The 20129-nt window shown below is 36.5% G+C and overlaps 1 protein-coding gene across 1 annotated transcript in view; it reads right to left on the reverse strand.

The window, feature by feature from the left end:
• The window catches only part of tm9sf4 (transmembrane 9 superfamily protein member 4), an 82035-nt gene that overhangs the window by 14161 nt on the left and 47745 nt on the right, over positions 1 to 20129 (reverse strand). The window contains exons 9-14 of the mRNA XM_039735432.1: positions 19499 to 19569; positions 18098 to 18230; positions 13051 to 13132; positions 12599 to 12674; positions 10874 to 10957; positions 7942 to 8117 (exon numbers count right to left, since the gene is read on the reverse strand). Coding sequence (XP_039591366.1) covers positions 7942 to 8117; positions 10874 to 10957; positions 12599 to 12674; positions 13051 to 13132; positions 18098 to 18230; positions 19499 to 19569 — 622 coding nt within the window. The remainder of the gene's footprint in view (positions 1 to 7941; positions 8118 to 10873; positions 10958 to 12598; positions 12675 to 13050; positions 13133 to 18097; positions 18231 to 19498; positions 19570 to 20129) is intronic.

Raw genomic sequence — 20129 nt, forward strand, 5'->3', positions numbered from 1 at the left:
AAACAGTGTGGGAGAGTTTATAAGGGCTTAAAATATATAAAAACTAGCAGAATACCCGCGCTTCGCAGCGGAGAAGTAGTGTGTTAAAGAAGTTATGAAAAAGAAAAGCAAACATTTTAAAAATAACGTAAGATGATTGTTAATGTAATTGTTTTGTCATTGATATGAGTGTTGTTGTCATATCTATCTATTTATATATATCTATATCTATATATATATCTATATATATATATATATATATATATATATATATATATATAGCAAAGCTGCATTGGCAAAGTAAAAAGAAAAGGAAACATTTTAATAATAGCGTAACATGATTGACAATGTAATTGTTTTGTAATTGTCATGAGTGTTGCTGGCATATATATATATATATATATATATATATATATATATATACATATACACACATACATATATATACACATACTGTATATACACACACACATATATACATACTGTATATACAACATATACATATCTACATATATACTGTATATACACATATATATACAAATCTACATATATATATCTACATATATATATTAGGGGTGGGACTCGATTAAAAAATTAATCCAATTAATTAGAGGCTGTGTAAGAATTAATCTTGATTAATCGTATGTAATCGACACGTAAATTTGCCCCAAATCGCAAATGTTTTTTTTTTATTTAAAAGCGGTTTTAGTGGGCGACAGAATCAAATAATAGACATGGACATGAATATTGTAAACTGAAGCTGTTTTAATTTCTGAAAAAAAAGCTTTTAAACTGCATTTGAATTCAAAACAGAAACAAAAATATCATCCCTGGTTAAAATTGGGCAGACTTAAAAATAAAGTGGTAGTTTAAGTACTTTAAGTACATTTTCAGAATAGTATTGTCTTTAAATAATAATAACCAAAATTTCACCATAAAGTGCAGTTTTCTTCTTAAAAAATAAGTCAGAAACATAAAAGGTAATTTGACCAGCTTACTCTTTAAACTCTGAGTAACATTAGCCAAAATTATTTTGTACATTAGGCTAAAACAGTGTGATCATTGAACATTTTGTAATTAGATGTATTTAGAATTACTAACGGTCACGGAAGTCCAATGATCCCCAGTAAGAGCCACAAAGTCCGCTTTCTGTAATGCATCTAATTTTGCTTGCTTTTCAGTGTGCACAAAACCATGCTTTTATCAAGGCTTCTCGGGTAGTCGAAATGATCAGTCGTAGGAGCGCTTTATTCCGACTCTAACATTTTTGTAGCTGTGATGTGTGCATCAGTGTAATGGATGTACCAGGAAATCATGCATTGACAAAAGTTCCGTTTGCTTGGAATTGAAAGTGTGATTAAATGCGTTATTTTTAACGCGTTATGGAGTACATGCATCAAGCTTCTCAACTGTGCTTGTGCTAAGAAAGGGAAAATTTTAAAAATAGCGTAACATGATTCTGCGTTAACCTAATATTTTTCATACGTCCCAAACCAAGGAGATGGGAAGGTAAAATGAATCGGTAGCGTACATAGTCAGTACATCCCTCTCGAATCGAACCTCAATGTCGGCGTTAGAGGCGAAGACTCTACAATTGCGCCACCGCTTGTCTATGCTAAAGTATGTATTGTAGATCGGGCTATAGATATACATTTATATATATACCCGTATCGCAGTGGAGAAGTAGAAGTTATGAAAAGAAAAGGGAACATTTTAAAAATAGCGTAACATGATTGTCAATATACAGTAATTGTTTTGTGAGTGTTATTGAATGTTGCTGTCATCAAGGATTTGATTATCATTATTTCTTTCAATCAGGCTCGTATTTGTACGATGTGTTCAAGTTACATTCCGTGTTTGTCAATCGTTGTAAAGATAAGAGGTTTCATTCATCGATTAGTTCCTTACTGCATCAATAAACAGCTCGTCTTCCTTTTTATCTGTGATGTGACAAACTGCATGCACGGGTTTTTTTTACGCTGTCTTCCTTTAGCGGGACATTGACTTTTCCACCGTGTGCTTTGTTTCCACAGTAGCTGCATTTATGAATATGCTTATCAGGCGCTTCATATTTTTGCTGCCTTTTCAATTGTGTAATTCGGTTTTGTTCAGCGCTCTTTGGAACTGTTGCTTTTTATCTGTGCACTGCATCAGTTCACGTGAGCCACTCGGTGTACTTGCATCGAAGGTTCCCAGCTGTGCTGGTGCCATCTCGTGCTATGTCCATAGCTTTATTTAATGTTACCTTAGTCCTGGCACTTAAAACTTTCTCTGGCAGTTTAAGCTGAGTTTGTGTCAAACACCACCCTGACCATCTCATCTTCCTCTCCATAAGCACAGTCCTTCACCCGTGAATATTTACCCGTGGCAGTTTGCTATTGGATTGCGCTGACGGATGGCCTTATATGGGCAGGCACTAAATTACAAGCGCCAGCGGCAGCCTGTCTATGAACTTAATTTAAAGTGTAGGTTTACATCGTGCTTTGTTTCCGAAGTAGCAGAACTCGTTTCTTATTGTTTCGCTGCCTTCTCAATTATATAATGCATGTTTTCTTGAGCGCTTTTTTGAGGTCTTCCTGGTTTTCTATGTACTGCGTGATTACGTGGGAGGCGTGATGATGTCACACGAAACTCCGCCCCCACGGCGTTGAAGCTCATCTCCATTACAGTAAATGGAGAAAACTGCTTCCAGTTATGACCATTACGCGTAGAATTTCGATATAAAACCTGTCCAACTTTTGTAAGGAAGCTGTAAGGAATCAACCTGCCAAATTTCAGCCTTCCACCCACACGGGAAGTTGGAGAATTAGTGATGAGTCAGTGAGTGAGTGAGTCAGTGAGGGCTTTGCCTTTTATTAGTATAGATAACCATAGAAACATATGGTTTCTACTTCGCGGATTTTCACCTATCGCGGGGGTCTGGAACGCAACCCCCGCGATCGAGGAGGGATTACTGTACACATATCTATACATACACATATCAACATATATATACACATACATATACATACAGACACACATATACTGCACATATATACATACAGCTAAATATACATATATATACACACACACACACATATGGCACATTAGTATACGTTAGGGGGAAACCTTTTCAAGATGGGTGGTGACCATGGTGGCCATTTTGAAGTCGGCCATTTTAAGTTCCAACTTTTGTTTTTTCAATAGGAAGAGGGTCATGTGACACATCAAACTTATTGGGAATTTCACAAGAAAAACAATGGTGTGCTTGGTTTTAACGTAAATAACTCATGAAAGAATAAAGTTACAAGTTTCTCTTTGTTTACAGCTATTGACATATCGCAGAGGTTAACACGTGAGGAGCGGATAGAAATTGTGTTGATGTCTGGTGAACGCAGTAACCGGGTCATTGCAGCAGATTTCAATGCAAGACACCCTACGAGACCACCCATCTTCCATGCTACAGTTAGCAAACTGCTTGCTAAGTTTCATGAAACTGGTTCAGTGTTGGATTTGCCAAAATGTGGACTCGTGAAAACTGTCACTAATGAAGAAACACCAGTGGCTGTCCTAGCTTCATTCAGCAAGAGCCCACAGCGTAGCACTCGCTGCATGTCACTGGAGAGTGGCATTAGTTGAACATCCCTTCGGCAGATATTAGCTATTCACAAATGGCACCCTTACAAACTCCAGCTACTGCAGCATCTCAACGAGGATGACCCAGATCGGCGCACTGAATTTGCAGAATGGGCAAAACAAAAATTGGAACAGGACCCTCAGTTTACGTAGAAGATTTTGTTCAGTGATGAGGCAAACTTTTATGTGAATGGTAAAGTTAACAAACAAAACCACCGCTATTGGTCTGACACTAACCCACATTGGATAGATCCCTCCAAGACTGTTGGAACAAAAAAACTGATGGTATGGTGTGGTATATGGGGTACAAAGATAGTGGGGCCATTCTCCATCAATGGAAACCTCAAGGCCACTGGATATGCGAAATTGCTACATGATGATGTGTTTCCTTCTTTATGCACTGAAGCTGGCACGTTCCCCGAGTTTTTCCAGCAAGATGGTGCACCACCACATTATGGGTGTCAGGCCCGAGCATTCCTAGATGAACAGTTTCCTGGAAAGTGCATTGGTCGTCGTGGGCCAGTTGAATGGCCCCCAAGGTCTCCCGATCTGACCCCCTTAAACTTTTATCTTTGGGGTCATCTGAAGGCAATTGTCTATGCTGTGAAGATACAAGATGTGCAGCACCTGAAACTACGAATACTGGAAGCCTGTGCTAGCATTTCTCCTGCGGTGTTGCTATCAGTGTGTGAAGAGTGGGAGAAGAGGGTTGCATTGACAATCCAACACAATGGGCAGCACATTGAACACATTTTATAAGTGGTCAGAAACTTGTAAATAACTCATGAAAGAATAAGTTTGATGTGTCACATGACCCTCTTCCTATTGAAAAAACAAAAGTTAGATCCAAAATGGCCGACTTCAAAATGGCCACCATGGTCACCACCCATCTTGAAAAGTTTTCCCCCTCACATATACTAATGTGCCACAAACAGGAAGATAATATCACCAACCATTCCCATTTTATTAAGGTGTATCCATATAAATGGCCCACCCTGTATATGCTGTATATAGCAAAATCCCCGTGCTTCGCAGCGACGAAGAACTGCTTTTAAATTTTTATTAAGAAGAAAAGAAAACCTTTTTAAACTGAGGGAAAATATACCAATAACTATGTGTTAAGGATCTCTTTATATAACACGTTGTCAGTTCAGCAGTCCGGTTGTAATATGACCAAGCTGTGCACTGAGATTACTTTTGAGAATGTAACGTATAGTTTTGTCCAGGAGGAAAGCAATGTTGCCTCAAATCAATGGTAACCTTTTGTAGGGTGTGTCCCTGAGACTTATTAATCGTCATCGTGAAGCTGAGCCTTACTGGAAATTTGAGGCATTTGAATTGAAATGGGAGATCAGAGGGTGTAACGGGGATGCGAGGAATACATTCATAGTGTGGCGCTCTGCTGTTTTTTTGTGTAGCTGCCTTCACAGAGCTTCTCTACTGCTTTATAAACGAACGCCATATAAGGCCGTCGTTTCTCCTTGCTTCGCGGTTCTGTACTGTTTTATTGTTCGTTTATTACGATTCTTATAGTTATTGTATAGCTAGTCGAGACTTACTTTACTGTTCAGGTACCCATTTTCTTTATTTAATCCGCGGCTGGTACGCTATTTTTTGTTCGTTTATTACGATTATAGATATTTATTGATTCCCTTCTTTAGCTGACTGCCTGCTCATATAATACGCTCCGCTGGTTTTTTGTGAAGCAGCCTTTACACAGCTTCTCCGCTGTTTTATAAACGAACGACATATAAAGCCATCCTTTTTCTTTGCTTTGCCAAGGAAGCTGCCTTTTTATTTAATCCACGGGTTCTCCGCTGTTTTATTGTTCGTTTATTACGATTATTATAATAGTTCTCTTTATATATCACGTTGTCAGTTCAGCACTCCGGTTGTAATATGACCAAGCTGCGCGAGCTCACTCTTGAGAATGCAACGTATAGTTGTCCAGGAGAAAGGCAATCTTGCCTGAAATCAATGGCAACCTTTTGTAGGGTCTGTCCCTGAGACTTATTACTTGTCATCGCGCAGCAGAGCCTTACTGGAAATTGGAGGCATTTGATTTGAAATGGGAGATCAGAGGGTATAAAGGGGACGCAAGGAATACATTGAGTGTGGAGAAACTCTAGAGACAGCGTGTGTATTAACTTGTGTATTTTTCTGTGAGTATTTGGTGGCAGCGTGACGAAGTTGCTTCCGCAAGACCGCGTTAGCTGTGGAGCTGAACTCGGAGCATATTCTTTTCCTACCTTGTCAATTGTGTAATGCGTTTTTTGAACAGGTTTGATGCATGGAAGTGATCACTCGTACTGTGTTCAGTCAGTTCACGTGAGCTGCTCTCTTTTGTGATGTTGCAATGTCCACGGCTTTATTTAACTTTAGCTAAGACCCGGCACTTAAAAGTTTCTCGCTACAGCAATTTTAACTTCATTACAAAGTGATCCAAAGTCTCGTTTATTCCTCGTGTCTTCTCATTAAACTTGTATCTCCCGAATAAAGTATTCAGCGTTTTTCTTCAGCGGTCTTTGGGAGCTCTTCCTTCTTTTCTACGTACTGTGGTCACAGTCTGTTCACGTGATTACGTGGGAGGCGTGATGATGTCACACGCAGCTCCGCCCCCCACGGCCATCGAGCGAACGTCCATTACAGTATATGGAGAAAAATAGGTTCCAGTTATGACCATTACATGTAGAATTTCGAAATGAAACCTGACCAACTTGTGTAAGTAAGCTGTAAGGAATGAGCCTGCCAAATTTCAGCCTTCTACCTACACGGGAAGTTGGAGAATTAGTGAGGAGTGAATCAGTCAGTAAGTGAGGGCTTTGCCTTTTATTAGTATAGATAGGATCAGACTAAGAAAAAAAATCCAATATTTAAAAACTAAACTTTGACCTTAAATAAAATATTCTTGTTTTTCTTGTTATCCTTTTGTTGAACAGTCTGTGTTAAAATTGATTGAAGTATCAGAATTAAAAACTTTTAAAAACAACTAAATATTTCAAATGTGAAATCCCGTTATTCTTTTTTGTACATCACTCTATGCTTTCATTTGTACTGAATGAGTATGAATTGTGGAATTGCAATGGCAAATTTAGAACACATGGAGGGTGCAGAGCAAATGCGTTCTCTCCGTTCTCTCTTTCGCGGCTATAAATGTAACTTTCTTTCTTAGCCAAATATGTACCTTACCTATGTGTGTGTATAAAAAATGCTGATAAGATATGAAACATAACCAGTAGTCAATGTGCATGCTGGCTGCCAAATGAATAGTGAATAAGCTACTCTTTTGAGTTCATATATTTGTAAATATGACTCTGAAGGAGTCAGTGCCTCATCAGCCATGAACCTCACCGGACATCACTGATGCTCATAACCAGTACCACCGCTCCCTATACGCGGCGTACGCAGTCTGCGTAGGGCACCAACTCCCAGGGGGGCACCATCTCAGCTGCTCAAAAAAATCGTTTTTATATATTATAATAATAAATTAATATTAATAATATACATATACAAATAAACAAAAATATAAACGTATATATATATGCATTTTACGGTGAACGCAGAGTAGGCTAAGCACACGTGATGACGCGGGTGCCCTCATGTATTTACTTTTATTTGAATAAAGTTCCATTTTGGCCCCTATAGTAGGTGTTTTTTTTATTATTTTATTTTTACTTCCATAATATTTAGGGGAGGGGGCACAAAAGTAAATTTCTGCTTAGGGCACCCATTTGGCCAGCAGCGGCCCTGCTCATAACATTCTCTGTTATGGAGTGAGATTACAGGAGTAACTATTTTCTGGGCTCTAAAATCTCACTCCAACAATGTTTTTCTAGGTCCTAACTTCAATGTAGTTTTGCACAAGCTCCATAAACAGTTTGTGTGGCTTCACTGTTTAGCCACATGTAAAATGGTGACCCCATTAATCATTTCTTTGCTTAGATATTGCAAACCGTAATGTTACCAGCCACATCTACTCCACTGCCAACTTATTGATATGTAAGCTCCAAATATCAGGATGTCAATTAACTGCACTATTTATATTTTTTACTCGCATGGTTTAGTGGTCTTTGCTGCTAGTTCAAAATTAGACTGCTTTTCCAGAAGTTGTACTACCATTTGTTTCAAATTTGGTCTGAATCATTCTGAAGCTTTCAAACCAATTACTGTATATTGTAAATACATATAATCTTCAATGGTTTAAAAAATCACATTAAGAGGTATTACAATATTACAGTCTATGAGCAAAGCATATTTTAAGTAATTAAACAACATTTTTTATGATTATTAGGAAGCCTTTTTAAAATTAACTTCTAAAAATCTAAGTTGAAACAGAAAACACCTTACCCAACAAATTTATTCATATACCACCTCTGCTCTGGAATCTGGCGAGGAATCTGGTTAGTGCGAACAGGGTTATCATAGGGTTGTTTGCGAAATCCAAAATAGTAACCCAAGTAGACAAGAGGTAAAGAAATCCCAAACCACATGCATAACAATGCAAGCATAGTAGGAAATGGTACCTGAAGATGAAAAAGAACAGGTTTACTCAACTGTCCTATATTTATGGCTGAGTCAAACAGTAGGTGAAACGGAACACTCTTGAATGCAGTATTTGTTTTCATTGCATGCACTTTTTTTTTTTTTATAAAAGGTCACATTCACTCATAAAATATATAACAAGACTTGCAGTTAGCCATCTCAAACCCTCAGGGTTCACAGGGAGTAGTAAAAAACAATCCAAGAGTTCCACCCAGATTTTGAACTAATGACACAGAAAAAAAAAAAAAAAACTTCACAAAAAAGATGACCACTCTAATAATGCTTTCAAGTTTATCGTTGGCATAGAGGTCTAGAATAGTTACCAGTCATGACATTCACAAAAAATAATAAAATTTTATTCCTGTGCTCAGAATTCTTTTCATATACAATCCAAATGATTATCTGTATGACTGCACTGAATTTATTATCTATTAACACATGCTGTTCTCCCACTGCTAGAACAACATTTTAATGTCTATGAAATATTTTATATTCTATTATTTTATACAAACAATTTGCTTCTTGAAGCTTCCTGAAACATTTTAACACAAAAGCTGTTTAATCTGTTGATTGCAGCACACTAACTCGGTTATATTACAGCACATTCTAGCCAGTTTTTCACCTTAAAGGTGTTATGAAGAAATGTTTGCCAATGTAGCCATTGCAACAATAATTGTAGGTAATATTTTACAAACATGGATAAAACATCTTCTGATTTAGTGGAAAATTGTTGATTGAAAAACAATGCATTTACACATAAATTTAGTATCATGCGATAGGATTTTCATTATGTGCCTCTGTCATAGCAAAACACACAGCCTGTCAAACTCAAAATACCTGCAGCTTCCACAATGTTTAATAAATGAATGGCCATGCACACTGCATGAATACAGTGGTGGTCAACAGTCTTACAGTGCTAACCCCATATGTTCCTCTCACAGCTCTGTACTTGGCACAAGTGGTCAATTTGTACAAGGCTATCATAAAACACTTTAGGGCTGAAGCTGGTTGGTAGTGGCCACCTAGAAGTCAAAAAATTATCCCTATGTAAAAACACCATTTCAAGTGTTGATCTTGACATTCTAAAATGTCAAATGCCAAAAGCTTTTCAGTAAAACGGTTCTCATCTACAACCTCTTAAAACTATGTGACGCATTATGTTTTCTATACATTTGACTTATTGCAGATTAAATGTGCAATTTATTGTAGGTGTATCACATAAGCAAATATTTAAATTCTTCTTTGTGGTCTTCAGATGTTATTAACTGTGGTAGCAGATATATAAGAATTATTAGGAATTGGCCTAAATTAGTCAATTGTTTGAATATCCTATCCATTTAGTATGTGTCACCTTCAACCCGTATAATACGGAAAAATCAGAGGAGCCAAAGTGGCTTAATTTATGATATGTGAAATTTAGGATAGAAACGCATTTAACAACCTTTTTTTCCCCCCAAAGTAAAGCAAAACTTGACGTCCATCATTCAACCCGCCACATCCCAACCACAGGGTCACGGGGGTCTGCTGAAGCCAATCCCAGCCAACACAGGGCTCAAGGCAGGAAACAAACCCCAGGCAGGGCGCCAGCCCACCGCAGTGTGCGCGCACACAGACACAAGCACACACTAGAGACAATTTAGGATCACCAATACACCTAACCTGCATGTCTTTGGACTGTAGGAGGAAATCGGAGTACCCGGAGGAAACCCACGCAGACATGGGGAGAACCTGCAAACTCCACACAGGAAGGACTCGGGAAGTAAACCCGGGTCCCCTAACTGAGAGGCGGCAGCAGCGCTACCCACTGCTCCACCGTGCCTCTGGAAATTACATCATGATGTAAAATAATTTTAATCACTAAAATTCAGTTTTGCAAAAATTAACTGCTGAGAGCAAAATTTGCAATTGGTTATTTAATGCATTTTCATTTTGCTGTTTTAAAACATGAGCATTCAATCAATAGAAACACTTACTGAAAGTGATCTTTTTTGTCTACTACAAACAATACATACTGTTTGCGATCTACCAAAAGATAAAATGTCAAAAAGGGTATATGCACATTTGATATCTCCTGTTAAGTCATCATTTGAATCTCTGAAATAATATCAGTGTTAAATGGTTCTCAAAAATCGCAGTGCTCCTTGCACACATAAGCAAAGCTTTTCAGTTAATTATATTTAGTACTAACCTAGGAAATTGGCAGGCCAACTTCCCCACAATACCGGTCTCAAGCTTTGTTTTGCCCTTGACTTGGTTATTCAACAGCAATTTTCCAGAATAGCATGCTTGTGTCAAAGAAAATCTACCTACTTAATGCCTAATATGTGAAATGTATTTTTAATTGAATAATGAAACTTCTAAATAAGCTTGGCACATAAGGTGAATCAATAATGACAAGAAATACAAGACTTTGCTTATAACCACTCAAAAGAACAAACTAATCAGAGCTCTGCTGTCTGGGTATTTTTTCAAGACAAACCAGGTACAATATTTTGCAAGGTATAGGTTTGACAATAAAAAATAAAACAGAAACTGCTCAGTTTTGCATTTTTCATCTCATTTTCCCACTTACATGATTACTTTTAAATACAACGTATCAAATCTAACATAGTTTCAGACCTAGTTACCAATATTTATCAGTCTCACTTTAAAATTTAAACATTTATCAACAGTTCACCTTTTCACTCCAAACATTTTAATTTTAATTGTTAAACAAAAGAATTTAGTTTTTTCTCACCGCTCCTGAAGAATGTTCTCCCCATATAAAGCAGTTCAATATAAAGCAGATTCCAAATACAACAGCAGGGTACAGAGTTGCAGTCTAGTGATAATAAAGGAAAAGCAAAAACAACCTTAAGACGTCAGATCGCGGAACATGCTCACAGCTGTTTTTTTTAGGATTTATTAGGAATTAGTATTAGGAATTTGTTAGTTTTCACATACCCCTTGGGGTCAGAGCACAGGGTCAGCCATTGTACAGCGCCCTTGGAGCAATTGCAGGTTAAGGGCCTTACTCAAGGGCCCAGCAGAGTAGGATCTCTTTTGGCAGTAACAGGGTTTTGAAACCAACAACCCTCTGGATACCAATGCAGATCCTTAGCCTCAGATCCTTAAAGCATGGACAGGTACACTGCAAATTACATGTTAATGAATAATGTACAGGTAGTTGCCAACTTACAACCTATGTATCTTACAGCCATTCGACCTACGACCACTAGAGCTTCTCACGGGCAAATGAGTTCTCCTCACTCAGGAAACTCATTCTTTTTAACCTCAGTTTATCACCTGCTGCTGTTTCAACTATGTTCAATTACATTTGTCTTACAATTACAGGAAAAAGAGGCAACTGATCTCTACACAAAAAAATGAAGGTGATCGAGAAGTATGAGGGAGGACAGAAAGCAAATGCAGTTACATATGACTTTAAGTTATCCCATCGTAACTGGTGTTCGCTGCATGCTTCGTACTGCTGTTTTTTAGCTTTATATCTGGTTAACCTCTGAAGCTTCTCAGGAGTGGGGGCTGATTTGTTTTTCTATCCTATTTTTGTAAAGATTGATTTATTTGTATGGAATGTTGTGTGATTTCAATAATATAAAAAAAAAAAACCTCTGAAGCTTCTGCATTGTTATTCACAATGTGCCACTTCGTGCAAACCACCACAAAGGGATATTAAAGCCACCCTTAACTCCTTTATCTGTTAATGTTTTATTATTAACAGGCTGATATGTTAAAACAGAAAACTTATGAGTGCTCAAAATCTGCCGGTACAACTCTTCCTCTCACATTTAACACAATGAACACTGGGAGAGGCTCACACTGATGATGTAACATAACACAGACAAAGAAAGGATTCATGAAGCTATTGAAGATTTGGTACCCATGCGAGCAAAAGTAATAAAAGCAAAATAAAACAAAAAAAAGTACAAAAAAAATTATACAAACACAATGTGTTAAGAATGAGGTTTTAAAAAGGATATAAAACAATCAGTGTGACTTAAGAGACTTATTATACTGTACTATACATATGGTCAGGTTTGACTACATACATCGGTCCGTCTTACATCCATATCGACTCACAACTAGCCTGTCTGAACCAAACATGATTGTAAGTTGATGACTGCCTGTATTCCACTTGTGTGGGGCTATAAAAATTCCATAATCCTAAGCCATATACTGTATATGAATCAAAGAATGGCATGAATTTTCAGTTCTGCTTATAAATTAAATCATTCAATTCAAGTAATAAAAAGAAAGCTTTGTTAAGTCATTTTAGTTTTGCAGAAACTTGCCTGTTATACATCTTCACTTTCAAAGAAGCAAAAAATACTATTTGAATATTAATGTTGCAGTCTTACTATTAAAAATAATTAAAAATAATTAAGCACCTCTCCCTGATTTTATGAGAAAAGGAAAACAAAATTCAAGTTTTTAACTACTAAAAAATGCAAACCTCACTTACACAAAAAGCACCTTTTTTCCATCTATGACCTTTTAATGTCCGATACAAACGTCCAGCAAAATATCCTCCAAAAACCCTGAAAATAAATAAAACTAATATTACACAACTCCTTAACTCAAAAGTTAAATCATAATTCAAAATACTATGAGTAGTTACAATTACAGTAGAAAAAAATGTAAAGGGTAATAAAACAGGACACTTTTTAACAATGAAAGGCCAATAAAATCAACTGTTATATCTATATACAGTATATATATATATATATATATATACAGTATATATATATATATATATATACAGTATATATATATATATAGATACACACACCTATCTATATATAGTCTCTCTCTCTCTCTCTCTCTATATATATATATATATATATATATATATATATATATATATATATATATATAATAGGTTAAAAGGAAAAAAAAATAAAAATACAAACCTACCCCATGAACATGAAAAGAAAGCATGATGTTGTCATCAAAGCTCCTCTGCTAGAAGGTGACAGCATTCCCAGCATTGCAACAACTTCAAAAAATGGAAAGAATCAATTTTAATTCAGAAAAGTATAGGGATGGTCTGATTGATCGGCTGTCAATTGAAACCAGCAGATTTTCACAGAAAAAAAAAAAAAGACTTGATCCGTGATCGTTAAAAAGGCTGATCACACAAACAGACATTTTCAGCCCTTGCTTTTCTAAGCTTTAAGGTAATTTAGTCTCAGTGCTCCATTACGCAAGGTATTAAGGTAGCACACATCTTTTTATTAGCCTTTACATTAAGGAAGTGGTGTAATAAAGTGGAAAAAATAATCTAAGAAGTTGTGCTGTGCAACAAAAGTTACTTTTAAGGAATTCAGATGTTTATATTGTGTTAAATTAATATGGACACCACTTGAGTTTGGGCAGCGAATCTGTTTAAAATGCATTAGCTTACACTTTTAATTGGAAGAAGAAAAGATAAAGATAAATTTGCAATTAACAATAGGCTTTTTGTTTTTAAGATTTACACTGTGTTTATTATTTGTTGCTGCGTGTCATACTGCATAAGTTCTAGTAAGAAACAAGAACTACATAATTAAAATGATAATCCACATTTTATAATTACAACTCAAGAATTATGAATGTCTAGTTGATACAATGAAGAAAAAAAGCCACCTGTATAAATATACTAAATGTATATTTTTTACAGCAAAGACATGTAGTGCAGGTAATAATTTAAAATTATTAAAACATAAAAATGAACATATATTTACATTTAAGCAGCTGTTAATTGCCAATATCAATTAATTGATTGTGGGAGAATATATTTTCGCTGTTAAAAACATGGTGAAAACTATTTTTTTTTTAACTAAGACTTTTTTTCAGATATGTACATTACAGAAGAAAAACTAAACAATATGACAGGTTATAATCGTGAGAAGCATTATCTTTTTTTATGTCATATGTATTGTGGATAAATATTTTTGTGAATATTTTATTAGTTAAAGTATGTGTTTTAAGGAAATTTCATTTATTTTAGTATTTTATGGTCACTGAACAATAAGCCTACAGAATTTAGTTTTGTTAATATAAAATGAACAGTTAACACCTGTGGCCTACAGTTTAATTATACAAATACACTTTAATAAAGACCATAAGGCTCCTATTTGTCTGGTTATATCTGAGATTAGTGTAAAAAGGGATAAAGGAAAAGAATAAAAACAAAAATTGGCATCAGCCGATCAAGTAACATTAAATCAGAGGATTTTTAATAAAATAATAAAATCTATATATATATATTTTATATATATATATATATATATATATATATATATATTATATATTATGTATACATATTATATATTATGTATATATATATATATATATATATATATATATATATATATATATATAATATCACTAAGGCAAGACACCCATGGAAAGCACGCGGGAAGGCGTGGATTCACTAAGCCGCCGACAAGTAAGACGCCCATGGCGCTTGCAGGAAGGAGCCACGCCCACCAACTCTAAGACCATTGGATACGACGACAACTCGCAGAACCACGGCCACCAACTCGGACGCGACGACACAGTTAAAACGGCATCATTTATGTTCGTCTGTCGTAGAGTCCACATGCAGCTCTGAGCCACGTTGACTATTCATAGAGGCATGTTTCTTGCGGAAGTGAATCGCTATATGCAGCATATAAAACAGTTTGCGAGGGGTATCCCATAGGATCCTTAAAACAATCCTTTAAAACTGAGGTTAAAACACAATGAAGGAAGCAGTCTTTAAAAACCAATAAGCCCTGTGCCTCTGTTTCATTACCGTCTCACCTGCTTCACCAATGCAGGCCCTGCAACAGTCGAGACGCTCTCTCAGCAGCTGACCTTCTCTGTGCCTGACCGGTTCAGACAGAGGCACCACACGACGCGGCAGGACTATCTAAGAAGAGGCATGTTTGTCAGATGTAAATTGCTGTATGCGGCGTGTAAAACAGTTTCCGAGGGGTTTCCCATGGTCTTAGACTTGGTGGCCGGGTCTCTGTCAGTTGCTCTTGCGACCGGGCACATGACCATTTTCAAATGTTAATTTTCTCCCTGTGCTTCAAAATCATTAAAAAACCGGCCTGATTATGCGGCGTATGCTACGCCACGGGTTGGCTAGCATTTTATATTTCTTAAGTTACTTACGTTTTATTCACATATTTTAGTATCAATATAAACCTGTCACTAAATAATACTATCAATCAGCAGCTTACACTTTATAAGTAGATATTTCTTATATATAGTAGTTATTTGATATTTGAGATAAAAAAAATTATTCTGCATGCAGAATAGGAAATAAACAATGTTTGCTCCTAAAGGCTGAAATTCTGAGACATCTTATAAACAAGTAGTAAGGTTTTACTAAATATAAAAACTATTTTATCTTATTAAAATATTAAAAGTGACAAATCAGTTCCATTTTTATTAAAACATAAGAAAATTACAAACTAAGTAATACATTGATTCAGTTTCCTTTCTTTAGTTATCATAAATTAGCAATACGCAATAAAAAGATCCAACCAAATGAGAACATATTTTAAACTAGCCAACCCGCAGCGTATCATACACCGAATAATCAGGCCGGTTTTTTTAAAGATTTTTAAGCACAGGGAGAAAATTAACATTTGAAAACTCGGTAATGTAATAAATCAGCAAGAAAAGCAACCTTGTAACAATGCACGAACCAACACACAATCGTCCGTGACTGAAAACTGGCGGATCGCCATCGCGCCTTCTCCTGCCAGACGGAGGGATAGGAGTGCACAGCGTGGAGTGTGGAACGTGAGGAGAGGAGAAGGACGTCCATTCAGCTCCCTCCATCATGCTAGTCCGCTGATTTCTCGTTCAGTATTCACTGCCTGATCACGTGCCTGTGACTGACGTAGATGTTTCATTGCTCTGTGCGGTTTTGGCTGCTTTTCTATATATAATCCACCAAGACACCCGACCACGGTAGTAGCGAGGTGGGAGGGGGGTGTGTACAAAGGGTAGAGACGTAATCAGTGGGAGTGTATGAGTCGCACTTAGTGGGAATTCCACGGTTTGCAGCCTGAATGGGGTTCAACGGCTTACCCACGCCTAGACACACGCTCAATCTCATGCATAATTATTTATTGAATGCTAAACACTTCTGGAAAGACACGGTTGTCTAAAACGGGTTGGTGTGAGAATACAACAGTTAAGTGAATGAAAAGATGGAACTCTGGAGAGAGCAAAATACAACACAATAGTGAACCCGCGGCATAACAAATGCCGCATAATTATTTATTGATGGTTGAACACTTCTGGAAAGACACAGTTGTCTAAAAAGGTTGGGTTTGAGGATACAACAGAAAGTGAATGAAAAGATGGAACTCTGGAGAGATTAACATATAATTGTCCGTGAGTGAAGAAGACGCATGTTTGTCGTGGATGCGAATTGCTGTATGTAGCGTGTAAAACAGTTTGCTATGGTGCATGCGGTCGTGCGTCGTAACCAAAAACTCGTTTTTTAAAGACTGCTTACTTCATTGTGTTTAACCTCATCTGTAAAGGATTGTTTTAAGGATCCCATGGGATACCCCTCGAAACCGTTTTACACGCTGCATATGGCGACTCGCCTCCGGGAGAAACATGCCTCTATGAACAGTCAAGGTGGCTCGGACGTACATGAGGCCTCCACAACAGACGAATATAAATGACGCCGTTCCTTCTGTGTCGTCGCGTCCGAGTTGGTGGGCGTGGCTCTGCGAGTTGTCTTGTATCCAATGGTCTTGGAGTTGGTGGGCGTGGCTCCTCCCTGTGTGCGCCATAGGTGTCTTACTTGTCGGCGGCTTAGTGAATCCACGCCCCTTCCGGCATGCTTTCCATGGGTGTCTTGCCTTAGTGAATTATATATATAGATAAATACTCAATGAAGTGTTTCAGATGCAGCAGACCACCTCAGGCAATCACTTGTTAGTATAATTTACTTTGCAATTACCACATTTTACTGGAGTTAGTAATATGAAAAATACTGAAATAAAAATCCAGTGTTGCTAGACTTGAATTTGAAATACTACACATAGTTTTCAGCCTGCAATCCCTAATAACCCCTTAACTATGAGGACAGCTGAATGTCAGGCAGTCTGAGAGAACTAAAGCAGCAGAGCCAAAATGCCACTGAGCACAAGAAACTAAAGGAATGCAGATGCCAATGATGGTCTCTTTTATTGTTCATTTTAATATAGTTCTCACTGGTTCTTGTTTATTAAACTTGTTGCGACTACTCTCCATGTGCCCAAACAATGCAAAGTTAAAGAAACATTACAGTTACCATATAAGGTTCACTGACTGCTTCAATTTGCAGTTTTTGTTCAATTCCTTATGGACCCATGCTCACTCAATAGTGTAAGCGTTGGGCAATGGCCAGATTGTTATATAACGCCTGAATAATAAATAAATAACAAACTGACCTAAACCCATCCATAAAGCTTGATTAAGGAGACTGCACATGCTGCTTACCCTATGCAGACATGTGTTGCTTGGTTGATTGTCAATTACTAGGATAAAACCCACATATTTTTATGTTTTTAAGCAAGCCTTGCTCCACTTTTTCAAATGCTTTACAAAAATAAAATCTGGAGCCTTTTATTTTGTCACAGACAAGATTATGAAGGACCAGTACCAAGCCCAAAGGTGTCTTTTCATAGTAAACTTGTAATTTTAAAAACTACTGAAAGTTATATTCCAAATTGTGTGATGTTATACTTACCCAGACCAGTCTACTAATAAAGAGATTGTGTATAAAACTGAGAAGATCTCTTAACCTGCCTGTATTATCAGTATAAAAAATCTAATCTAATAATCTAATGTTATTTCTATGATGTTCTTAAACTATGCTATATAAAATTAGACTACTTAATTCACAGATTCAGGATACACACAACAAAATAAATGTAACAAAAGACTGCATATTGCAAGCTAATGTTTATGATATACTTACATATTACTATTAGTACCATGCAGAATAGCTGAATTCCTGAACCCAACAGGGAGCTAAGGATCATAGGATACTGTGGTGGTCGAAAAACATCACCATGGACATTCTTCCACCCAGATTCCTCCATTGTATCCTCCTGTTGAAAAAAGGAAAATGTTAGAAGGCATTTACTTAAATTACTGCATATTATATGCAATTATCAAAAGTATAGACTTTTGGATGAACCCATTTTTGGAGCGATTTCAACGTCAGAGCAGGAAGATTAAAAAGCGATAAAATACATACCTGTACCTAGGTATTCTGTTGCAATTTCGTTTCTTTTGTATAATAAAAGTTTCTCTCTATATACTGCATATAAAATCCAACATCTGTATGTTTGTCCGCTTTTCACGAGAAAACTACTTAACGGATTTAGATTTTTTTAGGTTTTTTTCTATAATTTGCTTGAACATTCCGGTTGATTTTGTGACTTCTCTCATTGTGCTAAAAATCATCGCTTAAAGTACCAAATTTATTTGCATGAATCCAACAGAGACGCAGTGGCCCGAGGCAAGGGGGGCTGGGACCTCCTTATTCACTTGCCAGCTTCGAGGCATGTACTTTAAATCTACTTAGCTAATGAAGGAGAGGACTACTTAACAGATTTAGATCAGGTTTTTTCTATAATTTGCTTGGACATTCCTGTTGATTTTGTGACTTCTCTCATCACGCTAAGAATCATAGTTTGCTTGCAGGAGCAATATATTCGCACTATTTCAGGACAGAGGCTGCAGGCCAAGGGGAGGGGGAAGCGTGACAACAGGAGTGGGGAGTCGGGCAGGGCCCTCCTCACTGTTTAATACACAGGCGGAGCTGCGGGGGACAGCTAGTTTTAACTATTCAAAAAAATGTAAGTGTTGTATTTTAGAACGAGCGTATAAGTCGGTGTCTGATTTTATGAGTTTCAAGACGGTATATACAGTACTTTAAGTGGTGGACTACATAGTAAAGAGATTTGCTCTTTATATGTGGGAACACAATTTTTACTAACAGTTTTTACTTCATTTCTGGTCTAAAAGGCTGTAGTTTAGTAATTGTACATGAGGAATTAAAACAAAAGACATTTTCAGGAAAAAAAGAAGAGTCATCTTGATTTTATAAAGCTGAAGCTATTTCATATTTGAATAAGCAGCAATGTAAATAGCACTTTGTAATCACTCAACCTGTCTTTAACAGCAGTATGATAAAACAACTAACTCAATAGTTGTAGATAAGATACCTAATATTTTAATAATAATAAATTACTCAATAATGTGAAAGTTAACACATTTACATTAATTGTGTTTCTGCAAATTGACAGTGTATATAAAAGGAATGAGATACCACAGATTATTTTTTACTGAAGATTAATCATTTTTTACTTACTATGTCATCTTCTTTATTGTAGTTAGCAATATCCTTTCTCAGAGTTCGAATGATTATCATGCTGAGAATGCCTTTAAAGTAATACATTAAAACAGTTATTTCATGTAAATTAACAATGACAAACAATCTGCAATGTTTACTAAAATCGAATTTGTGATGTTAGACATTGGGGCTGATTTTTAAAAGACAGAAAATCTATGAGGATATAAATAGAACAAATATGGCAGCACCACATATACACAAAATGGTTTACACTCTACACTGTAGTTGTATAAACACTTTTGAACAACAGAAAGGATGTATTTTTCCAAGTTTTAGAAGAATAACTTGGGGTTGCTAACATTCAGCTGTAGAACAATCAAAGGATGAGTGTCAGACAAGTAGACTTCAAGAGATGCATCCAACAACCCTGACTGCACATCTGTAGTGTGATCCATGGTAAAGGTTTGTATGAATAAAATACAATAATACGGATGTAGCCAGGAAAGAGTGCAGGCTTGATTGATGGGACTGAAACCCATCTGAAATAGCAAAATTGAAAAAAATGAATGCCAAAGATAAAGGGGGAAAGATAGATTTATATTCTGAAAGTTCCTTAAAAAAAAAAGGGAAAAACTGTTCATTCTGATGA

Source organism: Polypterus senegalus, chromosome 14 (assembly GCF_016835505.1).
Source record: "Polypterus senegalus isolate Bchr_013 chromosome 14, ASM1683550v1, whole genome shotgun sequence".
Taxonomy (NCBI): domain Eukaryota; kingdom Metazoa; phylum Chordata; class Cladistia; order Polypteriformes; family Polypteridae; genus Polypterus; species Polypterus senegalus.